This window comes from Lithobates pipiens, unplaced genomic scaffold (genome assembly GCF_037356315.1).
Source record: "Lithobates pipiens isolate NorthernLeopardFrog02 unplaced genomic scaffold, aLitPip1_a1.2 Scaffold_14, whole genome shotgun sequence".
NCBI lineage: Eukaryota > Metazoa > Chordata > Amphibia > Anura > Ranidae > Lithobates > Lithobates pipiens.
Window position 1 is genome coordinate 1015833 of NW_027507728.1, and position 16529 is coordinate 1032361.

General features: G+C 46.6%; 2 protein-coding genes across 3 annotated transcripts in view; one reads left to right on the forward strand and one right to left on the reverse strand.

Annotated features, from left to right (window-relative positions):
• Nucleotides 1-1087, forward strand: part of LOC143981360 (protein CutA homolog) — a 57683-nt gene extending 56596 nt beyond the window's left edge. Inside the window, exon 7 of the transcript XR_013274299.1 lies at nucleotides 759-1087. The gene's annotated coding sequence lies outside the window, so the exon portion shown is untranslated. The remainder of the gene's footprint in view (nucleotides 1-758) is intronic.
• Nucleotides 1-16529, reverse strand: part of PHF19 (PHD finger protein 19) — a 60022-nt gene that overhangs the window by 14401 nt on the left and 29092 nt on the right. For both annotated transcript variants that reach the window (XM_077479151.1, XM_077479153.1), the window contains exons 7-9: nucleotides 14553-14648; nucleotides 6518-6586; nucleotides 405-525 (exon numbers count right to left, since the gene is read on the reverse strand). In XM_077479151.1, the coding sequence (XP_077335277.1) occupies nucleotides 405-525; nucleotides 6518-6586; nucleotides 14553-14648 (286 nt within the window). The remainder of the gene's footprint in view (nucleotides 1-404; nucleotides 526-6517; nucleotides 6587-14552; nucleotides 14649-16529) is intronic.

Consider the following 16529-nt stretch of genomic DNA (forward strand, 5'->3'; position numbering starts at 1 on the left):
CAATTTGTCAGTTAGGGGTGTACTCACTTTTTTTGCCAATGGTTTAAACTTTAATGGCTGTGTGTTGAGTTATTTTGAGGGGGCAGCAAATTTACACCGTTATACAAGCTGTACACTCACTACTTCACATTGTAGAAAAGTGTCATTTCTTCAGTGTTCTCACATGAAAAGATATAAAATATTTACCAAAATGTGAGGGGTGTACTCACTTGTGAGATACCGTATATAGCGCCTTCAATTTAGCCAGCACTTTACATATTCTGTACACTCACATCAGTCCATGCCCTCAAGGAGCTTACAATCTCACATGAATACATACTAGGGCCAAATTTACCTTACCAGCATGACTTGGAGTATTCTTACTGCTTTACCACTCCCCATAAATTTTGGGCCACCGAACATACCTTTCCAAGCTGCAGATGGTCCCACTTTTCATTCACAAAGTTCACAATCTCCTCAAAATCAAAGTATTTCTTCTTACTCAGTACCCCCAGATTATAAAGGGTGAGATGCACAATGTCCACCCTGTAAAAAAAACAAAAAAAAGGCACAAAATAGATGGCATCACCATCAGGAGGCATCAGATAGCACATCCCACCTCTCCCTATGACTATACTGACAAATTGGAGGACTTTTAGCAACCATTCTAAAAAGAAACAAAAAAATTCTCAAGACCTGTGTCAGGGCTGGCTTAGCCCTTCCTCCTCTGGGCTGGCCACTCAGCTGTCGGCTAATTGCCAGTTCTCTTCTCTTTGCAGTTACCAGCTGCTCCCGATGATGCTCGTCTGACCTGCCTATTTAAAGTCTTCCTGCTCATTTTTTCATTTGCCTTCGCGTTGGTCACATCACAGGGAACCATCTCCTGCTGTTTGTTTCAAGACTGGCTTGCTGACATCCCACCTGGCTTCTTATCCTGCTTGCGGTTGCTCTCCTTGGATCTCTGACTTCCGGCCTGGCTGATTACCCGATCTGGTTAACGAACTTTGGACTAGCTGACTACCCGATCTGGCTACTGGACTCTGGCTATGCTTGACTACGCTTTTTTCTTTTTACATTTTTATTAATAAAGAAGTGTGATTTGATTGTACTTCTGTCTCAGTCTGTTTCATGGTTTCTGACAACTTGTCTCTAATCCTTGACATGTGTCAAAAATAGTTGGAATGAAATAACATGCAACCCATTTCACGATTTCTCTCCTCCCTGTAATACAGGAATGCGGGAAGTCTTAAACCTTCTGGTTATAGTGCCACCTATGGGAGAATTGGATACTGGCGAAATAAACGCAATCGTAGGGCCAATACAGAATAACCATCTTACTACCAGCATGCCCGTTTTTTGTTGGTGTCCTAGGAGGTTAGATGATTTTTCTACAGTTCTGCCGTATTAAAGTTCAATTCGTTTTTGATACCACCTTTAATCAAGACTACATCACTGCTGGAGTTTCAGCTCTTCTAATGCAGCTTCCTTGGGGCAGCCATCCTTTGCCTGACTTTGGAGTTCCACATCATGCAGGGACAAACTTGGAAGTGACCTTTGGGCACATAGTCCAGTGTAGAGTGCTTTTCAGACTTGTGTGGGGGAGTCTAGTGTCATGCTCCACACTCATTTTTTTTGCCATATACCCGTTTGAAAAAGGGATATGTGGAACTTCATTCCATTCTTTTTGTCCTACTATACCGACTTGGTTACTTCAGCTTTCCAGGATTTGTGAGTACCCGAGGCCTTGTCTCTTACCCTGGGGCTATGTCGCCTTACCACCACCGGTTGAATTCCTGCCCTCTCTTCAGCAGTTTCTGTACTGATTTTCCCATGGCCTTAGTGGTTTCTGAGCCATTGCCTAACTGTTGGTTTCGGAGTCGTTCCAGTCCTTGAGTGATGAGCCTTTCCCCTTTGTAGCAATCTACTGTTAATACTCCTAAATTAAAAAAAGGAAACTATAGGCTCTTATTGCTGCAAGGTGCAATATTCTGAAAACTAGCAGAACCTGTTTTTTCGTAGTGCCATTTCCAGCCTCAGGTTGTGAAAATCTTTGCAGCTTAGGAGCTTTTCCACTTTGCACCCATTTTTTCCAAATTTTTTCCATGTAGATTAGAAAAATCCTGACAAGGTTTCTGTTTCCACTGGGTGGCTGCCGTGATTTGCGGACTGACTCCCCTGTTCTTCCCCTCCCTCCCCCATCCTGTTAAACTTACATTGCCATTGAGCAGATTATGCATCTATAATCATTGTGCATAATTCATGGACTCTTTCCATCATTTAGAGCGGACTTTGTCTCTCCTGTGCATAAATTTATGCTCATTCAGCACTTTGTTGTTCTAAATTACTGTGGATTATTGTTTTAGTTTTGCGCCATTTAATTGTAGGGTTTTTTTTTTAAATTTTGCCACGGGGGTTCCCTTTAAAATCCATGCCTCAGGTCTGGTATGGATTTTGAGGGGGATTTCCCCCCCACGCTTTTTTTATTCTCTCTTTTTTTTTGACGCGGGGTTCACCTTCATATCCATACTAGACCTGAAGGGCCTGGTATGAAATTTAGGGGGACCGCCACGCATTCTTTTTTCAAAATTTTGGTTTGGGATTCCTCTGTGAGGAAATTCCATGCCGTTTTTTCAATTAACTTCTATGTGTATTGTCAGACCGACAAATCATTATAGCCACAAAGTGGTTTTAAATTACTTTTTTCCCCTTCAGAAATGTCATTTTGCTGTCATACTGTTCTAAACACGGGAAACATGCGCCACTTTACAGGCATACTATAGACACCCCCCCAGGTACGAAATTTAAAGGACTATTACACTTTTATTGTTTCACTTTTAGCATTATTAAAATCACTGCTCCCGAAAAACCGGGACGTTTTTTATAATTTTTTTTTGCATTGATACATGTCCCCAGGGGCAGGACCCAGGTCCCCAAACACTTTTTATGACAATAACTTGCATATAAAGCCTTTAAAATGAGCACTTTTTGATTTCTCCCATAGACTTTTAAAGGGTGTTCCGTGGCTTTTGAATTTACCGAGAACACCCCAAATTGTTTGCTATTTGACGAACAGCCAATGTTCGAGTCAAACTCATGTTCGACCCGAACATAAAGCCCATCCCTAGTTGTGACTACCCCAAGCCTGGCTCCCTGTCCACCTGCAAGTCTGGTTATTTTAGGTCTGCCAAATCCTCAGAGGAACCTTCCACTGCGTGAAGATGCATTCCTATTCTCAGAGCAGGTGGACATTTTTTAACCATCTTGCACTTGTACAGCTTGCACCTCAGACGCTTGGGTGTAGGAGGTTGTGTCTCAGGGCTACAAACAGGTTTTGCACCCCCCTTCAGTTTCCCACCTCCAACCTACTGATGTAACTGCACAGCTCATCTGATCTCAAATTGAGCACTCTTGTGAAACTTTTTCCTCACCTTCTCCCAATATCAAGATAAAGGGCATAATGGTGACCCTCGCTGCTCCAGACTGACCCAAGTGGATGTTGTACATGGACCTGCCAAGATCTACAGATGCTCTGTAGCAAATCGGCAGCATCTTCTGTCTCAAGGACTAATTTTCTACCCTGCTTCATAGACACTAGTTTTAATGGCATGGCAGATGAAGCCCTGGCTCTGAGGGACAGGGGCATCTCAGAGTCTGCAATTTCTGTAATGTTAAAAGCAAGTCCACTTCTCGCAAGGTCTCCTATGAGACATGGAAGGCATACATCTCTGTGTTGAGTCTCAGGGCTTTCAACCCTGGAATTTCTTTATAGTATAAATTTTTGCCTTCTTACAGCCAAGTTTTGATCAGCGACTAGCTCAAGTTTCTTCCCCTTCTATGTTTGAGACCACTGGACTCTCACACTGTGATTAATACTGTTTTGGGGGGGGGGGGGGGGGTCTCCCATGTAGCTTCCCCTGTCCGTTTCCCTGATACTCTGGAATCTGAATAGGATTCGCTCTGCGATTCACAAACTGCTGTTTAAGCCCATTAGAGAAATTTCACCCACAGGGTTGTTTCTTGTAGCCATCACCTTGGCACAGAGGATATCTGTACTGAAAGCCTTATCCTCCAAGCGACTTTTTGGTTTTGCAATGCTGTGTTGAATCCCAGCATTTTCTTCCTGCCTTTCACCTCAGCTAGGGCATTGTTCTTCAGTCCCTCTGTACAGATCCAGTTCAAAAGGGAAATTTCCCTCCATTGTTTGGCTACAAGCAAAAGTCTCTCAACCACTGCTTATTTCAGAAGAACCCATTTCTTTTTTTTGCCATCCTGAATGGACCCTGAAAGGATGCTCCAGCTTCTTGTTCCACCATCTCTAGGTGGCTTAGATCATCATTCATGATTAGAATTCCAATTGACATTGGAATCCACATTTCCTGTCAAGTCACACTCTACTACAGGCGTTCTCAACCTTTTAACCCTAGAGGAACCCCAAAAATAAATTTTCATTTCTCAAGGAACCCTTACTAAAACCAAATCATCAGAGATCAATAGGAACAATGCTCCTTATATTAGTGGTCAATAGGAAGAATGTCCCCCTTAATTTGGTGTTTAGAATGCCACCCTTAAAAGACAGCTAAAAGATATTTGGCGTCATGCTGCTGGCTTTGCTAAATGGTGTCGAACCTTGAAATCTGTAGACATCATCAAATAGGTGGTTCATCAGCCACAGCTCAAGGAACCCCTAGCAACCTCTGGCGGAACCCCAGGGTTCCACGGAATCCTGGTTGAGAATGGCTGCACTACTACTACTACTACTACATCAGTAGTACTGCTTGGTCTTTTCAGAATCAAGTTTCGGTTTCCTGGATTTGAAAGGCTGCCACCTAATCTTTTCAACCAGGTAGACGTTGCCGCTGAATCCGATGCCAGGTTCAGGTGTCAGATCCTCCACGCGGCACTTTGAGCTGCAGGCAGTTCTTAGCTTTTGTTTTCTTGGGACTGTTAGCAATTGTTTGCTGTGTGACCGACCCGTCTGTAGGACTGCTTTTGGACTTCCATAAAGTTTAGGACATCCTGTGTCCCTCAATGGACAAAAAAGAAAATCAGATTTTTGTGCTCATTAGTAAAATCCTGCTCCTAGGAAAAAAATGTAGGGTTCATTGAGGGGCACAGGTCCCACTTCTCTTTTCATGATCATGCCTTTGGTGCTGCTTTCTTACAAACTAAGGCATGTTTGTAGTAGGATAACACCTATAATAAGCTAGCCTACAATTTGTGTTTTGTCAATGTCCAATTCCCCTGGTGACAGTATAACCCAACCGTTTAATACTTCTTTTGTTATTCATTGAATTTTTACGGGGAGTGCAAAAATCTCATTGTCACTATTAGAGCTTGTGGCAATAGCATCAGCTTGAGAATTGTGTTGCATTTGCAAAGCCTGGCATGGGAATGCATAACCCATTTAAAGTAAACATAAGCCCATGGACATAGACCAGGGATATGCAATTAGCGGACCTCTAGCTGTTGCAGAACTACAACTCCCATGAGACATAGCAAGACTGACAGCCACAAGCATGACACCCAGAGGCAGAGGCATGATGGGACTTGTAGTTTTGCAACAGCTGGAGGTCCGCTAATTGCATATCCCTGACATAGACCCTTATACAGTTTCAGCAGAGGGAAGTAGGTATGTTGGGACTTAGAATGCCAGATCTAGAAGTTCCGTATAATAATAGGAAAGCAGAAATGTGTGCAGAAATGTGTGCAGAACAGCAGTCATTGCGAATATAGACTTGCTTTTTTGAACACCGTAACCACAGCACTATACCAGCATCCGTATTGGGCGAGACATCCAAGCTTGCGTTTCTGAAAAGTTGTTTCTGTACATTTATCTAAATACTCAAAATTTGCAGCCATTCTTTTGTATCGCAGTCCAATGCAGCCAAGCTGCAGCATGCAGAATCCGTGCTTAGGCAAGTGGAGGATTTGGTGCGTAAACAATAACCACTTTCATCACAGAACTAAATAGACCCGCCACCCTGTCAAATAATAACGCTTTACACAAACTGATTTGGCAGCAAGTACTCTGCGGACCCCCGAGGCAGATCAATCTGTGCTTACACCACTTCTGCTCCAAGACAAATTACTGGTACATGTTTGAAGGTGGAAACAAGCCACTTCACACCTACTGCTATGGTTAACTACAGCACAGGAGTAGAACAAAAAACTACTGCTATGGTTAACTACAGCACAGGAGTAGAACAAAAAACTACTGCTATTGAACATCTCCGTTCGACTCTCCTCCATAAAATTAAATAAAATCTACCCAGTTTCATGTGAAACCAGATCACAGTGTAGTAGATCATTATGAGAACATTGCATACATTTTGCACTGCTGAACAAAAAAAAAAAAAAAAAAAAAAAAAAAAAAAAATATATATCACTAGTTTTGAGATTGAAAATTCAAACTGCACAGATTTAGATGCTGTAGATTAGTACTCAAAAAAGACACAAACTTTCAGTTGACATAAAAAAAAAAAATTATATATATATATTTCTATCATTATTATATTTTATGTGGTTACAGGACTCTTACCATCTCAGAGGAAGCCGCTTTATAAACTCCACACCTTGATTGCAAACGGAACAGAAAAACATAAAAAATCTGGCAGGAAAAAAAAGAAAAGGAAAAAACAGTAAAAAACTATGTAGATGCTAAGAACATGAACAATTACAGTGCGGCTAATTGCAAAAGCGTAACATCTGTGTGATATGTACAATCACAACTCTCAGCTTTACAAAAAAAAATGTATATTATTAAAATTTGACCTGCCTGAATTCAGTCTTTGGGGTTTGTTGGCACTTATTTCCATGTCTGGGGGTGCAAACAACGTTGACTTAATTCAGCTTCACTGCATTATATATAGCTATCCTTACTGATAGGACTGCAGAAATTCCTCGATTAATTGTTCATTTTTTCGATTGGTACTCACCTCTCCGCCGGCTTCCAGGTCTTCAGGGAGATCCGGTGACGTCACGGACAGACGTCACCGGACTCCTACTCCCTTCCCCAGGGTATGGTAACAGAGTGGCTCCTCCAGTAGTGAGCTGTGCATAGTCAGCCCAGTCATGTCCTGTCCCCAGGCAAGTGTCTGCACCAGGGTCACCCCCCCCCCCCCCTGCATGTTGCTGCTTCTTTCCTCCCCCACTCCTGGTTCTGTGCATTCTCAGGCTCTGATCCAGACACAATGCACTCATTTCCTGCAGCATGGGGGAGGGTCACTGAATACTGCTTTATTTATCAAACATTTCAGCAGTAGGGCAGATTTGGGGCTGATTGGGCTCCACTCAGGGGGTGTAAACACTGCTGGGATCAGTGGGATTTTCAACGCATTTCTAGTTGATCCATTGGACTCATCATGGGGCTGATTGCTGTGAATGGTATGAAGTTCTGCATACAATCCCATGTGTATGGAGGAGCCTTGGTGGAATGCACTGGGGGGTCAGCATGCATTGCAGTTTGGGAAAAGTTGGGGAAGCCTGATGATTGTGTATGGAGAGATGGTTGCAGGCTGCATTGGTGCTTCTCTCTTATTGTTCAGCATGGCCTCCTGGGTTCATGTCTCTCATTGACTCCTTTATAATGAATGGCAGCCTGTTGGTAGGTGATCAGAGCGGAGGATTCACAGTCACGGAAAATCATCTCACCTTCCCCACCCTTGGTTACTTTCATTTTTCTCTAAAGAATTCTTCTGTATCTATTCTGGTGTGATCTGCTACAGTTTGAATTTTAAAACATATTTGTGTGAACTGTGAAGTTAAGGCCGCGTACACACGCGCGGACTGTTTGCCCAACCTTGTCCGTCAAACAGTTTCGGCAAACAGTCCGCTCAAAATTTGCATGAGCGGACTTGCCCACACACGAGCGGACTGTTTCAGCGAACTGTTTGCCAAACAGTTCGCTCAACTTTTGAAATGAACGGACTCGCCCACGTAAGGAGGAGGCAAATCCGCCCATTTCGAGCGCGTGTACAGGTAGGCTCCGCCGCCTGGAATGGGGTTAAAGGGGAACCCCAACGCCGAAAAAAATCGGCGTGGGGGTTCCCCCAAAGTCCACACCAGACACTTGTCCGAGCACGCTACCCAGCCGGCCAGGAAAGGGGGGCGGGCGAGCGCGCCCCCCCTCCTGAGCCGTACCAGGCCGCGTGCCCTCAACATGGGGGGGGTGCCTTGGGGAAGGGGGGGCCTCGCGGCCCCCCCACCCCAAAGCACCTTGTCCCCATGTTGATGAGGACAAGGGCCTCTTCCCGACAACCCTGGCCGTTGGTTGTCGGGGTCTGCGGGCGGGGGGCTTATCGGAATCCGGGAGCCCCCTTTAAGGGGGCCCCCGGATACCTGCCCCCCACCCTATGTGAATGAGTATGGGGTACAATGTACCCCTACCCATTCACCTGTGAAATAAAGTACAAAAAAAAACACAACACAGGGAAAAAATATTTTATTGCACAGCTCCGGGGGTCTTCCGTCTTCGGGGGTCTTCTCGCCGGACTCCTCCGCTATCTGTGTGTAGCTCTTTTACTAGCGGAGGAGTCCGGCTTTCTTCCTCCCCGCCGCCGGCCTCTTCTCCCGACTTCGGGGGTCTTGTCCCCCTCTTCGGTTCTTCTGCCGGGCCACCGCGCCTTCTTGTAGCTCTTTTACAGGCGGTGGCCCGGTCTTCTGGCGCCGCTGTCGTCATCGCCGCCGCCGCCGCCGCCTTCCGTTCTTGTTCTTGTTGTTCTTCTTCTTCTCCTGGAGATGTTGACTCGACGAGCTCTCCGGCCGGAATGCCAGAGCCGCGCTGTGCGGTCACTTATATAGTGACAATGGGGCGGTGTCACATGGTATATGTCACATGGGTTGGTCACATGGGTTGATGTCACATGGGGACTATGACATCGTAAGGGGGCGGGGTCACCATGTGACCAACCCATGTGACATATACCATGTGACACCGCCCCATTGTCACTATATAAGTGACCGCACAGCGCGGCTCTGGCATTCCGGCCGGAGAGCTCGTCGAGTCAACATCTCCAGGAGAAGAAGAAGAAGAACAAGAAGAAGAACAAGAACGGAAGGCGGCGGCGGCGGCGACAGAAGACCGGGCCACCGCCTGTAAAAGAGCTACAAGAAGGCGCGGTGGCCCGGCAGAAGAACCGAAGAGGGGGACAAGACCCCCGAAGTCGGGAGAAGAGGCCGGCGGCGGGGAGGAAGAAAGCCGGACTCCTCCGCTAGTAAAAGAGCTACACACAGATAGCGGAGGAGTCCGGCGAGAAGACCCCCGAAGACGGAAGACCCCCGGAGCTGTGCAATAAAATATTTTTTCCCTGTGTTGTGTTTTTTTTTGTACTTTATTTCACAGGTGAATGGGTAGGGGTACATTGTACCCCATACTCATTCACATAGGGTGGGGGGCAGGTATCCGGGGGCCCCCTTAAAGGGGGCTCCCGGATTCCGATAAGCCCCCCGCCCGCAGACCCCGACAACCAACGGCCAGGGTTGTCGGGAAGAGGCCCTTGTCCTCATCAACATGGGGACAAGGTGCTTTGGGGTGGGGGGGCCGCGAGGCCCCCCCCTTCCCCAAGGCACCCCCCCCCATGTTGAGGGCACGCGGCCTGGTACGGCTCAGGAGAGGGGGGGCGCGCTCGCTCGCCCCCCTTTCCTGGCCGGCCGGGTAGCGTGCTCGGACAAGGGTCTGGTGTGGACTTTGGGGGAACCCCCACGCCGATTTTTTTCGGCGTTGGGGTTCCCCTTTAAGCCCATTCCAGGCGGCGTCTCCTTCGCGGGCTCCGCCTACCTGTACACGCGCTCGAAATGGGCGGACTTTCCGAGCGGGAACAGTTTGCTCATTTCGAAAGTAGCCTACACACGGGCGGACTGTTCGCTCAAACACAGTTTCAGCGGACAGTTTTTCGGAATTCCCGAAAGACTTTGTCCGTCCAACTGTCCGCTGAAACTGTCCGCTGAAAGCCCACACACGGGCGGACTGTCCGCCCAAACACTGTTCAGCGGACAAGGTTGGGCGAACAGTCCGCCCGTGTGTACGCGGCCTGAGTCATAGATCGTGGAAACAAACTAGTGTCGGGTGATTGTATATAGTGTACACCACATTTACCACTGACTTATGCAGAGTTGCAATGCAAGGAGATCAGCTAAAAGTAGTTGGATCTGTATGTGCGTTATAAATAATCAAAATTAGTCGATTTAAAAAAAAAAAAAAAAGAAAAAAAAAATCTATTAAATCGAACGTGAAATTTTTTTTTTTTTTACAAATATCATTTTTATTAAGTTCACACATATGGGGTAAAGCCCCAAAACATAAAGTAACAACTGAAACAATGAAGGTCGCAGCCTCCCAAACATGCCTTACAATTACAGATATTGCAGCGAATAACCTTTCAGTTTAACGTAAATGGTAATTCGACCTCATAAACATCGCTTTCACGGTCAGATCTGGCAGAGAGGCCAGTGCCACTCCGTGCCCATCTATTACTCTGAGGTCTTGGCTAGCAATCTTAGGCTAAGGCCATTGTGAGCAGGCTAGGGGCCACAGACAAGATAAAAAGTAAGAGTACAGATAAGAAAAGAGAAAGACAGAAGAAAAAGGGGGGGTGATGGGGGAAGGGGAATAGGGGAGGAAGAGAGGGAGGGAGGAGAGGGAGGGAGGTAAGGGAGGGAGGAGAGGGAGGGAGGAGAGGGGGGGAGGAAGGAAAGTGGTGGGGAAGGGAAGGAGGGATGGGGAAGGGAGTAGGGAGAGGGGAATGGGGGTGGTTCGACGTTCCCTGTGTGAGCTTCTGCGAACTGACATGCTATCAACTAGTGTCTGAAAAGGGCCTTGCCCTCCTCTGAGTACACAAAGTCATTCCAAAGAGACCAGGTCTTTCGATAGATTTCCTGCCAATCTTGGGCTGTCAGTATCAAATCCTCCATTTTGTTGATATCTTCCACCTTCCGTAGACACATTGCCGCGGTCGGGGGAGTTTGTGGCTTCCAAAGTAGAGGGATACAAGACTTGGCTGCATTTGTGAGGTGGCGCAGTATCGATCGAGTATATTTCCTAGGGGGCAGGGTCGACACATGTAGTAGGAAGAACGCTGGGTCATTCAGGATTTGCCACTCCGTGAATTTTTGAGATATGTTTCAGACCGCTGTCCAGAACTCCGTTAGCTTGGGGCAGGACCAAAAGATATGGAGGATCGTACCTCTATCTTCGCAACAGCGCCAACAATGTTCAGGCGTGTCTGGGAAGATAAGGTGGAGACGACTAGGTGTTAGATACCACCTCGTAAGGATTTTATAATTTGTCTCTTGTATTTTTGTGCATAGTGAGGATTTCAGAGCGAACCGCAAAATATTATCAATTTGGGTTTGCGTAAAGGTGCGACCTAAGTCTACTTCCCATTTTGTGAGACTTGAGATGCAAGGTGGTTGTGTTGGTGTGTTTAGTAATAAGTAAATTTTAGAAAGGATTCGGGGGATTGGTTCCGTGTCAGAAAAGTATTCTTCAAATGCAGTCATCGGTCTGGCATAGTCTGAGGGGTTCGGGATGGACTGAAGAAAGTGGTGTAAACGTGCGGCGTTCCAGAAATCCAGGCGATAGGGACCGATAGGGTCCATAAGGACTAGTATAGAAACCCAGTCCCCACGTGTTACAAACTGAGAGGCCGCAGTGAGGTTGGAGTCTCGTAATGGCCGGAACTGCGTGATCGGCAGACCCGGTGGAAACCTAGGGTTACCAAGGACCGGTGTCAATGGCGACGCCGTGGTCGTCAGGTAGTGTTGTAGTGCTGCCTTCTTACCCTGGCAGAGAGTGTTGCCTATAAGAGGGTGGGTTTTCGTTTCCCTCGGTAATGCATCTCTGCACCAGAGAGCAGTCTTTAGTGGGACAGAGCACTGGTGTTGCTCAATTTGGGCCCATAATTTAGTGGTCAGATTGCGACTCCAATCAATCATCCTACTCAAATGGGAAGCGCGATAGTACTGTTTGATATCTGGTAGCGCCAAACCTCCGTAATGTTTCGGAAGGGAGAGTTGGGACCGTGGTATCCGAGGCTGCTTTTGTGCCCAAACAAAGCGGGTAAACAGTGCCTGTACCTGCTTAAAGTATGCAGGGGGGAATTTTAATCGGTAGGGTTTGAAATAGATATAAAAATTTGGGTAGAATGCACATTTTCAGTAAATTACACCTACCGAACCAGGAATGAATCCCTTTGTGCCATAAGTCCAAAAGCAACCTCACCTTTGTTAACAGAGGGGGGAAATTGTGTGCATACAGGCCAGATAAGTCAGGTGGGATGTTAGTCCCTAGGTAGGTCAGGGTGGTCGTCGTCCACTTGAAATGGAAGTTAGATTGTAGAGTGGGAAGTAAGCGCGGCGGTATCAATATCCCCATGGCTTCTGATTTGGCAAAGTTTATCTTCAGGTTAGATAACTTCCCGTATTTCTCTAACTCTTTAAGCAAATTTGGTAGTGAGATTGAACGTGAAAATTTTAACCAGTACAGCCCTACTTACTGACAAATGTTTCACCACAAGCTGCAACAGTAGATTGAGAAGTGACCAATTGCAGGCTGTGTAAACTATTAAAATGTAAAAAAAAAAAAAAAAATTCAATTATGTTACCCTAATGCAGCATTATCACCATTGCCCATCCATAGCCTGAGAACGCAGTTCATATAGGTTTGTAGACAGACGTGCATGCAATTGTTTGGAGGTAGGCAAGTCATAGCACAACTCTGCTTCTCTCTACCGTCACCCACACACAGATGGAAGTAGAAGGGATTAAAGAGATTTACTGTCTGAACAGAGGCTGTCAGAAGCAGGACAGGTTTTTACATTTCTGTGGTTTTATGGGGGATCCAAGTGGCCCCTCACAGGGTCAGTTCAGAGCTGTAACCAGCCAGCAGGCTTCAGGCATCCACAGCACACTAGGCCAGAGGGCAGCCATCATGTTTTCTGAGCTGAACAGGTTAACGTGGGAGAATATCCAGCTCCCTGGAAAGGCGGAAAAAGTCTCATCTGCTATGAAAGGCCCTCTGCCGGGGCGCTCAGGAATGTGGAAGAATGTACAGAATGCCATTGAGATGAGGAAACCACACCGAACTCATTCTGAGAAACACTGCTTCAAAGTGACTGTGCGCTGAGCCCGGCCACCCTTTGCCAAAGACCGCCAACAAATCACTGGGCAGCGGCCTGGATGCTCAAAGTAAAATCCAAAAAAAAAAAAAATGTACTCAATGCAGCCTGAAAGAATCTAGGTAGGAATATTACACCAAAAAAAGGTAACAGATAGACATTTCCTAGGAGATCAGGCAGATGTTATGGAACCAAAAGCCCCCAGCAATCTCTGCACACGCTCTACCAACCAACATCCGCTTGGAAGAAAACCACCAGGTCTTCAGGAAAAAAACGTAAGACCTTCCTCTTCTAGAAGCTGCACAACAAAGCTCATCGCAGCGCCTTGAGGAGATTCAGTTCGCTTTGTGCGCTATACAAATTATTTAATTCATTCACAGTGACTGCTCAAAGTGAATATACCGCGAGGGAAAAGTCCAGGCAAAATCCCTCCTGGAGATGGGTGCAAACCTGGTGGCCAACTACAAGAAAACGTGCCAACAAGGGTTTTGCCACCAAGTCATGCTTTGCCAAGGGGGTCAAATACTTATTTCACTCATTAAAATGCAAATCAATTCATAACTGTTTTGAAATGTGTTTTTCTGGATATTTTTGTTCCAGGGTCCAGCGATGCAGGGGAACGAAGCCCCCCCCCCCCCCTCAGCTCGCGGCGCCATCATTCGTACTGTGGGCAGAAGCCGAGCACCCACTGCGCATGCGCGAGCGGTGCAGGGCGCCGTGATATGCCGCACAGCCACCTGGGACACGTGACAGGTCCCAGGTGACTGTGCGGCATGAGGGGAAGTGATGTCACCAGAAGCGGTAAGGAAGAAGGCAGACTACGAGGGACCCCCTAGCAACAGGTATTTAGAGGTGAGTAAAAAAAAAACATATTTTTATTTTTTATTTTTTTTAAGAATTTTAAACAATTTTTTTTGGCGGCAACACCACTTTAAAGACGGCCCTGGGTACATAAGTGACACACACAAACGCTGATGTCTCTGCAAGTGAAATCTGCGTTGTTTTCTCATCAGTTTTCATGCACGTATGGTGTGAATGAGCCCTTACTCCAGGCGAGACGAGTATTGTTAGCCTAAATATTCTAGCAAACATTTTATGTATAGCTTCATTTGAACGTGTGCAGCTTTGATAAGGATCTCCCAACAGAAATTCCTGCGCCAACATGTTAAGGTTTTCTGGCTATTCGGTAAAGAAAGGGCCTCTGTTTTACTACACAGCTCACATTCCTAACGTTGTGTCTGTAGGACACGCAGAATGAAAACAAGCTGCTAGAACAGCCCCCCCCTTCAGTACAATTTAAAAAAGTAATAAGCTGTCAGCAGTGAAGCATTTAATGCCTGTTAACATCTCTGCGCAAAGTGTCAACAGTCAGGAGACCATATAAATATCCATAGATTTCCCCACACCGCGTGTGGGGGGGGGGGGGGGGCTTCATATAATAACTCAGAACCGAGGCTCTACCTGTCACCAAACTGCATGGGCTCGTTCAGACACTGGATACATGCTTCATGGAACCACTGCCGACATCGGTAACACTGGATCATCTTCAGGTACCACCTATTGAAAGACCAGAAAACATTCTAATTGGTTTACAGAAAATTATAGATGCACCTTTACCCTCTACAATGACCGGCGTTTTATTTAGAGGTCATTTACATCTCCCCTCCTCTATTCACAAGGCTTAATACATCTTTGCGTACAGGGAAGAGTTGGATTGCATTTGTTAAAGATGGGTTTACTTCCTCTTCGATTCCCTGCAGGTAAAGCATAATGGACTACTATGCATCGCATCGCATCCATTATGTGTCACTTACCTGACACAGGAGCCAGCGAAGTCACCGCTGTCCCCTGTAGTCCGGAGCCTCCATCTTCTCAGTGGGTCTCGCTGCTCCGCCGCTGTCATTCGTCGGAGCTGCGATGATGTCACTCCCACGCATGCGCACGGGAGCCGCCACTCACGGCATATCGCTGTTAACTGCGGCGCACCGCTGTCTACGGTGCATGTGCCGTAGACAGCGTTGCCTGTGTTTCATCAAATATCTCCTAAACCGTGTAGATTTAGGAGATATTTCTTGGACCTACAGGTAAGCCTTAATCTAGGCTTACCTGTAGGACAAAGTGGTTTGTAAGGGTTTACAACCACTTTAAAGCAATAATCCCAGTTTTTTGCTTTTCTGTGCAATAACGAAGAGGTCCTGGGTTGTGTGTAGTAATCAACTTTTCATAAGAAGGAATTACACTTTTATTCAATACTTGGTTGTTGGCAAGACCTCTAGAGACATCTATGGGGAAAACGAGCTCTGAAGACGCATACCTCTGGTGGGGAGGGGGGGGGGGGAAGTTGAATTAGTGTCATGTACTTCTTTTAGCCCTGGTTCACACTGATGCAATGCAGGAAAGGCACAAGATTTGTTTCTCCGCATCGCTTGGCAATCACACGGTGTCCATGCGATCTGCTGCGGGTTCCAATATTGGATTAACACCCCGGAACAGATCTCAAAAACGCAGTGTGATTGCCAGAATCACATCACGAGTGTGAACAACCATGCAATGCAATTCAGGTGGGGGGGGGGGGGGGGGGGGAGGAGATAAATAAATAAAAAAATGGGAGGGATCCTGCACAATTTGGTGCTGATAAGATGCAATTTGAGCCATACAAAATGTATGGCTCAAATCACACCGCAGACATTACATGTGATGTGCACAGGAATGCAGTCCAATTCTTGTGCACATCACATGCAGTGTTTTGTCCACACCAGTGTGAACCTAGGCCAAATGTTACTACCTACCTCTAAAAAAAGGAGACTGGCTCCTGTTTTTGCTGTCTGGTAAATTAAAGAACTAACGGTGTATTATTTCGAATATCCCCCCCCCCCCCCCTACACTGTATAAACTACCACCAGATGGGAAAAAATAAAAAAATATATCGGAAAAGATCACAAACTGCTCTCAGAAAGAGAAACCACCGCTCCAAGATAGCCCTCCAGGGCAAAAGCTCTTCCCCCCATTAAAGTGGTTGTAAACCCTTACAACCAACTTTGACCTACAGGTAAGCCTAGATTAAGGCTTACCTGTAGGTCCAAGAAATATCTCCTAAACCTACACGGTTTAGGAGATATTTGCCGAAAGACAGGCACCGCTGTCGACGGTGCGCGCAGGCGCACTGAGCGCGCCACTGTCAACGGCGATATGCCGCGAGTGGCGGCTCCCGTGCGCATGCGCGGGAGTGACATCATGGTGGCTTCTCCGAATGACAGCGGCGGAGTAGCGAGACCCACCGAGAAGATGGATGCGCCGGACTACAGGGGGACAGCGGTGACTTCGCTGGCTCCTGTGTCAGGTAAGTGACACATAATGGACTACTATGCGATGCGATGCATAGTAGTCCATTATGCTTTGCCTTTGCAGGGAATCAAAGAGGAAGTAAACTCATCAGGG